The sequence below is a fragment of the Orbicella faveolata genome, unplaced genomic scaffold (assembly GCF_042242905.1).
Source record: "Orbicella faveolata isolate gen_17 unplaced genomic scaffold, um_ofav_v1 contig_35, whole genome shotgun sequence".
Lineage (NCBI taxonomy): Eukaryota > Metazoa > Cnidaria > Anthozoa > Scleractinia > Merulinidae > Orbicella > Orbicella faveolata.
The window spans coordinates 650984-663839 of NW_028301564.1; the positions used below are offsets into that span (position 1 = coordinate 650984).

At 39.9% G+C, this 12856-nt stretch overlaps 2 protein-coding genes across 2 annotated transcripts; both read right to left on the minus strand.

The window, feature by feature from the left end:
• Positions 1-4742: 4742 nt before the first annotated feature.
• LOC149102497 (allene oxide synthase-lipoxygenase protein-like) lies at positions 4743-6474 on the minus strand. The gene is made up of 2 exons (XM_089274416.1): positions 6136-6474; positions 4743-5312 (listed from the first exon to the last, which is right to left on the minus strand). The coding sequence occupies exons 1-2, from the start codon at positions 6456-6458 to the stop codon at positions 4802-4804; spliced, it is 834 nt and encodes a 277-aa protein (XP_089130542.1). The 5' UTR covers positions 6459-6474; the 3' UTR covers positions 4743-4801.
• A 320-nt stretch (positions 6475-6794) lies between these two features.
• LOC110056633 (allene oxide synthase-lipoxygenase protein-like) lies at positions 6795-12856 on the minus strand. The gene is made up of 6 exons (XM_089273331.1): positions 12852-12856; positions 12119-12307; positions 9721-10199; positions 9234-9491; positions 7711-8204; positions 6795-7070 (listed from the first exon to the last, which is right to left on the minus strand). The coding sequence occupies exons 1-6, from the start codon at positions 12854-12856 to the stop codon at positions 6795-6797; spliced, it is 1701 nt and encodes a 566-aa protein (XP_089129457.1).

Genomic DNA, 12856 nt, shown 5'->3' on the forward strand with positions numbered 1-12856 from the left:
GTCGCAATCCAGCGGTTCCGGGCTCGAGTCCCGCTCTGACCACTATCTGGATTTGCTGCACGGTATTCCCGAGCTCAAATCCTCGGCCACGCTTGTAAATAGTCAACTGGTTTCCCTCCAGCCAGCTGGGACTCTTAACAATTTTATGTTGAATTTGAATAATTTTTTTCAGTTGTTTGTTGCGGCCCACTAGCCTTTGTGCTATATTAAAACACTGCCGAAAGGAAATAAAGGTAAATAAAGATATATTATTTTTATTATCTAAAGGCTCCTGGTACCTTTTTAACCGATGGATCCCCAAGAATCAATAAAAATCAGCATGCGTTATGTTTTGAAAGTACACATTCACTTGCGTCTCACTTGCGGACAGAAGAATATTAACTGTCGAACGAAACTGTTGATCCGCCTGCCGTTATTTGATACATTCGTTTTTTTTTTCTTTTTTATTTTCATTGGCCAAAGAGGGTGACCCTCCTTTTCATGTAAGGCAGATGTGTGCTGTGTACGCAATTAAGATTACCATTAACTGCTAACCTTGAGGGTAATATATCCTCAAGGAGCGGAAGGTATGGTAATCCTGGGTACGATACAGGAAATAAATAAAACTGAAGATCAAACTAACTAGGGCACGAAATGAAAATAATTATCACAATTAGGCCTTAGCCTGGCTCACCGACGATTTGAGATGTATGAGCAAACGGTGCCAAAATATATATTTATTCTTTCACCCGACGGTCTATTTATTTTCTATGTATTACCAGAAACTCCTTGGATACAAGATTGCGATATTCATTATGGATAATGTATTCACTGAATGTAATAAGAATATATAGTAAACAACATGAGTATTGTCGAGGCGGGTCCGTTGTGCTATAGCTCTTCCGATAGGGACGGACCATTACAAAAGTGATGGGGGAATGCGACTTTTTCTGCTCGCAGGATTTTTTTCACATCCACTGCATCTACAGTCTGCCGATAAAAAAAGCTGGATCCAGACTACTTCGCGCCTAAACAGTTTGGAAGGTTCGGATGATTGTATTTGTGTTTGCGTCGAATTTCGTTTTCATGTACTTGGGTCATCCCTATTGCTTGCGTTTGTTCTTGCGCGTCTGCTTGCGTCGCTAGTAAAATCCAGGCTTTAACGGAATATTCTAACAAAGTTTCTTGTTATTTCTGCCACTTATGTCAAAAGGGTCTCATTAAGTGTTTCTAATAAATATATATTCGTTCTCGATTCGCGCGTTTTTAAATCTTCGATTTCCTCAGGGTAATATTTTGCGAGGCACGCAAACAAAAACTTCTCCCATCCTTTGCTAAGATCCCTCAGCGATAACTACAGAAAACTGGTTTATGGTCATTTTGATAAATGTTCTAAAGACATTCACTGGACATTCTTTAAGAACTGGAAAAAGAAAGTGACTTAGATGAAGACAGCTAAGCACGCGATAGAAAAGAAACTTTCAGCTTTTATGGACGCCATTTTCGTGTCGAGTAACACTTAACACTTGAACACTTGTTTGATTTTGCAATTTGATTATTGTGGTGTTAGATTTTAATAAAAATAGTAACAAAAATTAATATTTCTATGGCGCAAATTAGCATATGAATAGGATAAAAAAATCATTATATGTGAAATTCTGTTAAATTGTGTTTGTCTGAAGGCTGGCGCAAATTTGAGAGAATTTTGAATAATCACTCGAAGTATAAATCCTTCGTTGCACTCGCACTTGCACGATTACCTATACTTACATTTCTATTAATTTGCACTCTGACTGTGCAAATTAATAAATAATAATATATTAACTTCCCTGCTCTCAGTCAACACAATCCGTCATTTCCACATTCCCCATAATACACGTTGTTTGTCCCCCCCCCCCCCCCCCGACTCCTCATCAAACTACCAAAGAAAGGAGATTTGAGGGTCCGCAATAGCTATAAGAGGATCACACTTCTATCAATACTACACAAAGTCCTAAACATAATTCTTTTGGATAAAATGAAGGCAGCAGTAGACAATCAATTACGGGACCAGCAGGCAGGATTTAGAAAGGACAGGTCATGCACTGATCAAATGGCCACACTTCGCATCATAGTGGAGCAATCGTTGGAATGGAGCTCATATCTCTACATCAACTTTATTGACTATGAAAAGGCCTTTGACAGTGTGGACAGAGCCACACTGTGGAAACGTCTGAAGCACTACGGTATCCCTGAAAAGATCATTATCATTATTCAGCAATCTTATGAGGTAATGTCATGCAGAGTGGTGCACAGAGGCTAGCTTTAAGATTGCTTCAATGTCACGACTGGCGTTCGACAAGGATGCTTGTTATTACCTTTCGTGTTTTTTCTTGTTATAGACTGGATTTTGAGGACCACCACCGAGGAAACAAAGAATGGAATTCAGTGGACCCTTTGGTCACGGCTGGAGGACTTAGACTTCGCATATGACCCTTCATTCACATAACTATGAACAGATGCAAAGCAAGACCACTGGACTGGCAGCAGCATCAAAAAGAACAGGACTGAAGATCAAGAGGGGTAAATCAATGGTCACGAGGATAAACACCATCAATGGCAATCCAGTCAGAGTGTAAGGAGAGCGATTAGAGAATGTAGACTCTTTCACATACCTGGGAAGTGTTGTAGACAAACAAGGAGGTACAGATGTAGACGTAGCAGCAGGAATTGGTAAGGCGAGGGTAGTATTTAACATGCTCAAAGACATCTGGACGTCTAAAGAAATCAGGACACAAACAAAGCTACGCATCTTCAATACCAATGTAAAATCAGTTCTCCTCTATGGATCTGAGCCGTGGACACGGACAAGGAAGGCACTCCAGAAGATCCAGATTTTCATAAATGGTTGTCTGAGACGTATCTTTAACATTTGGTGGCCTGAGAAAATTCGCAATGAGGAGCTATGGCAGCGAGGGGAACAATAATCGGTAGGTGAGCGGATTTTGAGAAGGAAATGGGGCTGGATTGGCCACGCCCTGCGGAAAGCACCGAACAACATCACCCGGCAAGCTCTAAGGTGGAATCCCCAAGGCAAGAGAAAGAGGGGAAGCCCTTGAAACAGCTGGCGACGGGAGACTGATGCGGAACTGAAGCTGATAGGATACAACTGGAAAGAAGGTGAACGAAAAGCCCAATTTCGAGCTCGCTGGCGAGGGGTTGTCGATGGCCTATGCTCCACGAGGAGCGATGGGCCTAAGTAAGTAAGTAAGTTAACTGTCTTCAGTTTATTTTGGGACGACTGTAATACCCGGGAGAAATGGGAAACAAAGGTTATGCAGAATTTTGGGGGGGCAAACAAGGTGTATTGAAGGGGAGTGGAAATGGCGAATAAAGTAATTTTCTCAGTCACATAATAACTTAATTAACACCTGATTTACGTGGTTTATTTGCAATCATGGGATAATGCAACAAGTTACAGGTTGTCATTATTGAGTATTATAGAAATTTGTAACCCTTAATTAAAGGAGGCAGCTTGGCCGACAGACTAATCACTGGTCTTGTGAGCCGCAGATCTCGTCTTCAAGCTCTTTACCCTGCCAGTAGCTTGATTCGTTGGATCTTGTTAGTCTCGAGTTCAGCACCGTGGCCATTTGTTTGGAGATAGCTTACTGTTCTCACTGGTCTACGTTTTCTAACCATGCTATGATATGCGAAGTATCTGTTTGGTTTGGTTGAGTGGCATGCCTAAAACTAGCGTAAGTCACAAACTTGAAAACTGTTTCTTTTCCTCTTACATGGAATAAAACTAAGATCTAGAAACAGACCTTAATCACACTTTCTTTTAGATCGCGATACTGTTTGGCACCCTCTCTGGTAACAAGTAAGGATAAGGAAATTCCATTGATGCATTGCGTTGTTGGATCTCTTCAGAGACTCTCTGGAGGGAAGACTGGAAACGAGAAATAGCATCTTCTACTTCACTGCCCATCAGGGGACTTTGGGAGTAGTCTCCGATGAAACGCTACAAAAACAACAACAACAACAACAATAACAACAACCAAACAAACAGAGAGTGAAACAAAGACTGCTACAAACCTGAACAAAACTTTTAAGTCACTTTTATCCACTTTTTTAAGTAAAATAAATAAAATAAATAAAAAAATTCCGCGTGATGCCATGGCATATAAGTCGCCCCCCCCCCCCCCCTACCTCCATTCAATGTTGCTTTGGCCTGGATGCCAACCGAGGGATACAGTTCTTGTGTTATCAAAAACGACACCGAAAAAATGGAGAAGGATAACCACCATTCATTTAACGATATTTAGGAATTTAGACAGTACAACAAGAAAATGAAAGAATGTTTTTCAATTTTGTCTCAGCTTGTTTTGCCCAGGGATGTAGTTTAATCCCCCAAGGAAACATAACCACTTCTAGTGCATGTTCACTGTCAAGCTTTCAGAGTCCGCTGTCCCTGCCTGATATTGTACGTGGGCGACTATCCGCGATACTCGAACTTCTGGATTATGCCTCGCCCTCCGCTATTGTGGTCCCCAATTACCTTTCTTGACGCTTAGAGGAAATTTCATGGTTGCTTTTCAGGGGTTTTCCAGATCACTTCAGAGTTCAGGGCCGGGTTGTTCGATATCCGGTTAATGCTAACCCAAGTTGACTGAGGTACTCATTTTTCTTGTAGAAAAATGTGTTTCAAGACTCATGTTATGTGTAGTTTGAGATTATTCAAACTCAAAACTGAAATCAAACTTTTCATTTATCCTGGGTAAGCTTATAATCCGGCTTTGAAAAACACGGCCCAGATTTTTTAGAATTAGAACTTTCCTGCTCAATATTGTCTAGACGGTTTGCACTTCGACTGAATCAAAGCTGGTTCATAACTGAGGTAGTTTTCGCATATTACCTCGTCTTCCGATACTCGCGTCAGAACGTACATGGTAGCAATATACCAACCAGCTTGACTCTTGTTCGGCAGAGTATTCATGATGAGCTCCAGAGTCGCCTGGTTTTTCCTTGTGGGTGCTGGCAGACGCATGACTGACGGAACATTTGGTATGAAGGCTGATTCCAGCTGGGAAAAGTTGACCGCTGCGTGTTGACACGAGCATGTGAACACAACACAGACCAAGATGTGAACAAGCTGATCACGTGTTTGCAAACTGTCGGGAAACTCGTGATCTACGTCACCTTCTCTAACAGGGAGGCCATTGTCGTGGATTTCTCTCACCCAGGACTGTATTTCGTAATCCTTGCATACGTCATCATCTGATTGATAGAAAATGCCGATGAATTCCCGGATGAAATCTGAGATGGCTGTCCACAAGCGAAGTCCGTCATCCCTAATAAATTGGTCATGCAGCTACTTTAGGTATCGTTTTGATTTATCCACAGATGAATGCCTAAGACTTATAAGCCCTATTAGCACCCCTCTCTTTTAGCTACATTTTAACTCCCCTGATTAATGATGAATAAGTCCTTAATTCAGGATTTCAATATTTTAGCAAGCCCCCATCTCTCCCAAGGCTCTCTCCCCTATGCAAATCCAAGATATTGAGCCAAGCAGGAAATGACATTGTTTGATAAATAGCCTAATGTGTTCCCTATGTTTTAAAGTTTTCAATCTCCAGGATTTATTTAATATTCTCTCTGATTGCTTTAAAACTTATCTATGTTTAGCCACATCCGAAGTAATAAGCTTTCCTCTTATTAAACTCTTATCCATTTCTCCTCACTTTGTCTCGAGGAGAAATGTCCCCCCGCCCCCGTGGGGGACGTAATAGGACATCTGTGTTTAGCTGTGTTTCGCAAAGGAAGTGATAAAACTAGGCATCTAATTCCTTCTATATTTGCTTGTTGTTAGCCGATTAGAATGCTTGCACAGAAAGAAGTTTCAAATGAAAAATTATTGGTCTCTTGTCCGGCCCGGTACTTATATTTACAAAGATGCTCCTCGCAAAACATACAGGTTGGCACACATTAGGGGACTTCGTTTGAACCCAAGTACGCATGTTCCATGTCACTGCATCGTGTCCTTGCAACATGTCCCCGAGTGGGTGTCGACCTTGAGAGCATCGCGGCCAGTTTTGCATCAAAAAATAAAGCTAACTGTGCAATTTTATACTTTGTCTACGAAGGATTAGATAAAATCACTCAGAAGCTTACCTGTAATAATAATTTGGCAACTTCTCAACATCATCAACACCTTTCTTCTTCAACATGTCTGGCAAAGAGAGCATCTCAAATTTGAAATTCTTGTACGTCTTTTCTAGCAGTTGAATGTGACCTCCACCTCCTATGCTAAGAGTCTTGTCCACGATACCTCCTGGTGCAATCAGTTCATTTCTTGCCAAGGTGTTAACGGCCATGACATAGCGGAGATGAGAAAACAGAAGTTGGAAGACTGGATGGATTGATGGCAGCTGACGCCATGTGGCAACAGCAAACGCTTCCATAAGCAAATGAGTTTTGGATAAGTGAGTCCCCATCTGTAAAAATTAACAAAATACTACGGTTGAATTTACCATTTATTAGAGAGATTAATTAATCAAATAGTAAATTGAATTAGGAATTTATTTTCTGGCCTTTGCAAAGAAACCAATAATAAGCACTTAATGACTGGCCCCAAGCGAAAAAGTGAGTTTTGTTTCCACGAGACAAAAAACAAAAACACTGCGAAAAAATCGTTTGCTTTACGCTAGCTGGCACACAAATTTGAACCTGTTTCAAAGAGCATGACCTGATCATGTGCGAGTCAAACATTTTACACGTTCCCTTCAATCAGAAAATGTATTTGAGTTGGGAGATATAACAACTTGCATTCATCATTGTTTACTGACCTGATGTACTTGATTGTCAGCGTTGCGGAGCCACATTTTTGCCAGCAGCCAATCATAATATGAATCACCAGGAGTCCATATTGGGTTGGTCATGCTGGGTTGTTGGAACAGCTGGATAGCAACAGGCACCAGATTCCCAGAGCTCTTCACGTAAAATAAACAAAGAGGTTCCGCTGCAGAAGATGGCGTAGAATTGCCGTCCTCGCTATTGCGTTTGATACCCTCGAGTTCTTTGTAATCGACAATGTAAACGTGACCGGCCTAAAAAAAAGATATTTGATGAAATAGTTTGTTTGCATGAAAAATTTTCTAATTGTCCGCAATTGTTCGCTCTAATTCTAAAATAGACTATGATGTAATAGGGACGTACCCTGTTTGGCGAGGGTGCAATTGGCTTGTTTCTCTTTTTCTCAGCTGCGGTAGAGTATTGCACCGGTAACCCTAGAGTCGAGGGTTGCAAGAGTTGAACTTCTTCCTGGCTTTTTTAAAAAACACATTTACGACAATGATTTATTCACACAATACTGTCTAATTGCTTACAGTTTACATGCCTCATCTGATGTCATAAAATTTGCCTGTAATGTTGTTTCCGTCAATCAAATTCAAACTTCCCGGGTAACCCCTTTGCAAACCTCTAGTATTGATGGGACGTTGTTTGTTCCAAGTAGTGAGGAATTTCATCATCGTTTTTTCACAGCAATCACTATGGAAGTTAGAGATTTGAAGACGGAAGGCTGGATGCTCTTGGATTTGACAAAGACATGAATTTCTTTGAACTTACATTACCAAATAGTGAACGAAATAATACTCAGTGCAATTTGAAAAGGCCAGCACGCATAAAATTCGAATCTGCTTCTAAATCAAGCCAACACCGTTTGCTCAACACGAGTTCACGTTTTACCTTAATTTCTTCCTCCAATGACCTCCCTCGGTCAAGAAAGGTTTGGACCACTTCGTTTGTGACGGGGAAGTTACTTGGTAATTCGTAGCATCGTTCAATGACGCATGGGTTACAACCGTTGAGGAACTGGTAGCCAAACATTCTGTCCTCCATCCACAGGTCATTGTCAGCAATTTTAGGCACCTCGCCTGTCCAACCAGTGAAGATCTTCTTGTAGCTGTCAAAATTTTCCCAGCTGTCGCAAAGAGTGTACAGATACGAAAGACCAAGATTTGCAACCCCGTGAAGAAGACCATGGTTGAACGATCGTGTCTTCTCGTCGGAAAACTGGGCATCTTTCGGAAGATCATTGTGTTTAGGAGCATGAATGAAGTCCGGCAAATCAGTTCTACCAGGGGGGAGTTGTCCCCAGAGGTACTGCTCTTTTCGTTGCTGTACGTCAAGGATACGTTGGCCTCTTATGGCAGCTGGCTGATCTTGAAATGGAAGGAGAGCTAGACAAACCCAAATTGAAAAAAAAATGAACCTTTAGGACTGGTACTCAGATGTTTAGTTGTCTAATAGTTCTTAGTGGTTTCTCTTAGTATTTTAGTATTGTAATTAGATTAACGTAGTTTAGTTTTAACGTATAGTTATAAAGTTTTCATCTGTGTACATAAACTTGTATTTTAAACCTGATGTTATTTATACAAGGTCCCGATGAATACCAGCCTTTGAGCTGAACGGGCTACTCTAGTCTGTTTAAACAAAGTTTCACTTTACTTTACTTTAAAAAGATAGTGGATTATTTCATTTTAGAGTTGAACGGGCTTCTTAAGGACAAAAACCTGACATATATATTCGAATTCGCCATTTTAGAGAAACTAAAAGATAATTTAAACTCTAAATTACGGCGTTCTATGGATATGGAGGGAAGTGGCTTTGGTATTCCTTTTGATTAGCGTTTTGTAACTCGTACGTTTGAACAATGAACGCAGCTAACACAGAAAACATTGTTGTCGCTACCACTATTATAAATAAACGCACTGAACGATGTATTATTGGCATTTATGGAGAAAGGGTTCTGACATTATATTTTCGTTTCTTTTTCAGTTGCAAAACAAATTAAACCTAAAGATTTGGTGGTCAAGATGCAACCAAAAGAGTACGCTTTTATTCATATTCTTGGGATATTTGAAAACTTTCTTATTATTAGAATTTGCAATTATTTGTGGCCTAGAAATAACTTGCGAGTCCTATTTCTAAGCAAAACCGATCAATTTTTGTTCGTTCGTTAATTCATTTGTTCGTTCGTTCACACGGTTCGCATATTGTAAGCTACGCATTTATTTTTGAACCAGAGTGATAGTCCCTCACGACCAGCACAATTCGCTTCCAACCAATAATTTTTCAGGCATTCAATCTAGTTAGTTGGGGCGCAGCGCGAAAAAACGGAGGAGCGAGAGAAAAGGAGAGAGAGGGCTTTTTCGTGAGGCATTTTTCGCGCTACGCCCCAACTAACTGCAAGCCTTGAAGAGGCTAACCTTTTCCTTGAAATACAACCATGTCATCCACGACCCAACGGTAACAGGGGAAGTGGAAGGTTTCCTCTTGCTTTGAGCTTGTGACGGTAATCTTGTTAACAAACCAGTCTGAGAACCATCCCGAGCCGTCGTTGTAAAGATGAACCATCAATACCTCTCCAACATCCATCGCTTTTATTTTGTATTCGTCTGTGTGCCCAGCTTCAAAGTCATTCTTCCAGGAGCTAAGAGAATGTTTCTCTGTTTTCCCTTTGGTTCCTAAAACGATTAAATTCCAGTAAACTTGAAAAATAGGTTCAGTTCGTTTTAAATTTAATCATTTTTCCTCACCGGCGCGAAATAAAGTGCCTTTTAAGAACCCTCAGTGATCTAATTTGGAAAATGTAAAGCTCAAAGATAAATCAGCTTAATGGGCTTAGGTCAATTTATAATATGTAAGCATATTAAAGAGGACAAAAAATAGTTCTTATCAAAGCAGCTCCTTTACCTGTGAGCGACACAGAAATGTTTGCATTGGTTCCTTCCTTCTTCTGAGCACCAGTCTCCACGCTTATGACATATGTGGCTTCGTGATCTGGTTCCTGGCTTGAGCTTCTCATTGATCGAATCTTCTGTGACCTCTCGTATACCTCCTTTCTTATATGAGCTATACAGTTGGAATCATAAATAGTGCGAGCCGGTAGAAAGTAAATAGAACTCGGCAGATTACCACAGTTAAACTTTAATCCTTCAGTAACATCCGGGGTAAGGAGAGCAGTCATTGTGACGTCAGCCACGTCCAGCCAGGGGTGGGTAGCCTCGTCCCAATACCTCGCGATATTTAGAATGGCCGGTGGGTCGTCTGTCCTGGCCTCGTGTAGAGTTAACTGAAGCTTGTACTTGACAGGTCCACGAGAAAGTCTCTCCTTAAACTCTTCTTTCAAATAGTCTTTGGCTCTTGTCTCTGAGGGCAGTCTTTTATTGTCCCTACAACCACGAAATACGAGGTTAGACTCCTTTGACAATGTAGGTATTTGTCATTCTCAATTTTAATTTTAAATTCTTGCTGTAGCTGGATTAGTCTAACCGTGATTCCCGCTTTGGATTGCCGCCATTAGTCAATTCAAAACTAGTCGAGCGCAACTTAGAGAGTTGGAATTAGCCCAAGCAAGAACTGACGTCACACACACTGCTCCGCAGTAAAAGCTTAACGTGGTATGTATGCACGAGAGGGTCACATGTTCTTCTCGAGTTATAAGCGACAATATATCTCCTTTCCCCATATGCTATGCAATTATCATCGGTTGAGTGTATGACGCCACGAACAAAATCCGCGGAAGACAAATGAAACTGCGTTATGGTAAAATTGAACATTTTGCGAACTAGCAAATATCATTCTTAAAATGTTACTTAGAAAAACATACAGAAAAATAAAAAGAAAGGTAAATGATTAATGATTACTCAGAAGGGGGACTTAATATCTAGATAAGGAAAAATATGGAGGTGAAGTAACAATAACTGGAAATCTAAACATAAAAGACAGTCCTAGCATTATTAAAGTATCAGATCCTTTTCTCAAAGAAATTCTTGGAATCTGATCAGAAGCCAATTATGAAGAAAAGATTGTATCAGATTATCACTTTCGGTTATCGCTCTTATGGTATAATTCACTTATAAGAGTTGGGAATAGACCAGTGTTTTTTAAATAATGGTCCCTTAAAGGAATAACAAAAGAAGAACATTTATGGATGACTCCCGAAAGTTTCTCTTGCTCACTGCTTTCAAACTATACACGACCTGACAGCCCGACCTTTAACCTTTCTTGGTATTATTTCTTCAATAAAACGCCTTCAAAGATATATAGCCCATAATATCAGAACCTCGATTAAACATGAAAGTGTCTTGTCAAAATTTTTAAAAAGCGAGAAACCTAGTAGACTAGTATATAAGAAACTTGTATCAGGAAAAAGTGAACCACCCAACAAAGTCAACAAAAGTGGCAGGAAGACGTCACTCTCACAACAAAACAAGGGCTCAACTGGAAAGAGATTTACCAAATGGCTTTTCAATGTACAAAAAGCACAAAACAACTTCTTGAAAAAAATTGGTCTCGTCGATAGCGAGAAATGCACTTTCTGCGAAAGAGAAACAGAGAAACTTGCACATTTATTTTGGGCTTGCCCAAAAACTCAATATTTTTAAACCAATTTTAAAGTATGGCTACAGTCTTGCCAAGACATTGCCAAAGAGACGCCCTTAGAGCCTGATACAGCACTGATACAGCACTCCACATTAACTCCTGCTGCTTAAATGCTAAATATTACATTTGGCTATGTAGACAGAAAAAAATGTTCTCCAATATTAAACGATTTCTTACTGTATTTAAAACATATCTATGAAATGGAAAAAAAAGTGGGAGCCTCTGTTGCCTCTTTTGTAATCTCTTGACAGCTTGACCCTAGTCCCCTGAAAAGGAAAATAGAAATGAAAGGAAAAGAAACAAGGCGCATATATACCATGCATATTTTCTTTATTTCGCAATTCCGAATTTAAATTACTGACAGGAGTAAACTGGTATGATCTTGCTGTGCTAGAATTGTAAGTAGCGCAAGTAATCTAATTATGTTGTATTGTAAGCAGTGAAAGTATTAGTATTGTTAGTAGCGTGAGTATGCGTATTGTATAGAGTGAGTGTTAGTATCGTAAGTAGCGTAAGTAATAAGTTTTTGTAAGTAGTGTAAGTAACTACATTAATATTGTATTGTAAGCAGTGTAAGTAGCAATTAATTTTAAAAAAAGAAAAACATATTGAATCAATAAGAATTAAAGCATTCTGATTGGCTAATTTTTAGTTCTTGCCTTCGCAGCTGATTTCTTTATGAACTTAGATGGCTGTAGAACCTTACCATATTTTTCTCTGTTCATCTTCTGACAGCAAACCTGTTTCCGGTGACCCATCAGCGGGAATCAGTCGGAACCTGACATATCGCTCAACGCGGTCAAGAGCATTGAAGCCCAGGATCATTTGTGAGTAATACCGCTGATCATGAAATGAGTCTGGTGTCCGACGCAGTCCATCTATGTTACTGGCCAACCTAATTATTGACAAAATATAAGAAATTTGTATATATGTACAGATTATTTGACTTAAATATTTTTTTGTTTTGCTCACTAAATTTTTGGTAACATTTTTTGGTGGCAAAAAAATGTATGTTCGTTATTACGCAGCTCACGTTTTTGTTTACGTGCTTGAACACGGTTGCAGGGTTTTAACTGAAAACAAAGGAGAATAAGCGCACGGAAAGAATTTTTTTTCGATCACCGCGTTTCCGTCCATCGTTGAGTACCATGGCTCTAAAAAGGTTGTCTTTTTTATAGCTTGCAATTCCTCGTTCGAGGATCGTGGCGTCTCTTGGGTGGATACCATGATCAGTTCTTTGTGCGTGCACATATTCTTGATAACTAAAAGTTATACTCGTTGTAATGCTGTGTAGGTGTATAACAAGTTTATCCAATGCATTCTGTAGTTTATTTTGCGGAAGGAAGACGTAAGAAGAGTACGACAATTAGTCCACCATAGTCCCATGTGGGCCTATTTAGACATTTTACCCAGTTCTTGTGCATATAAATAAATGTTACCACAT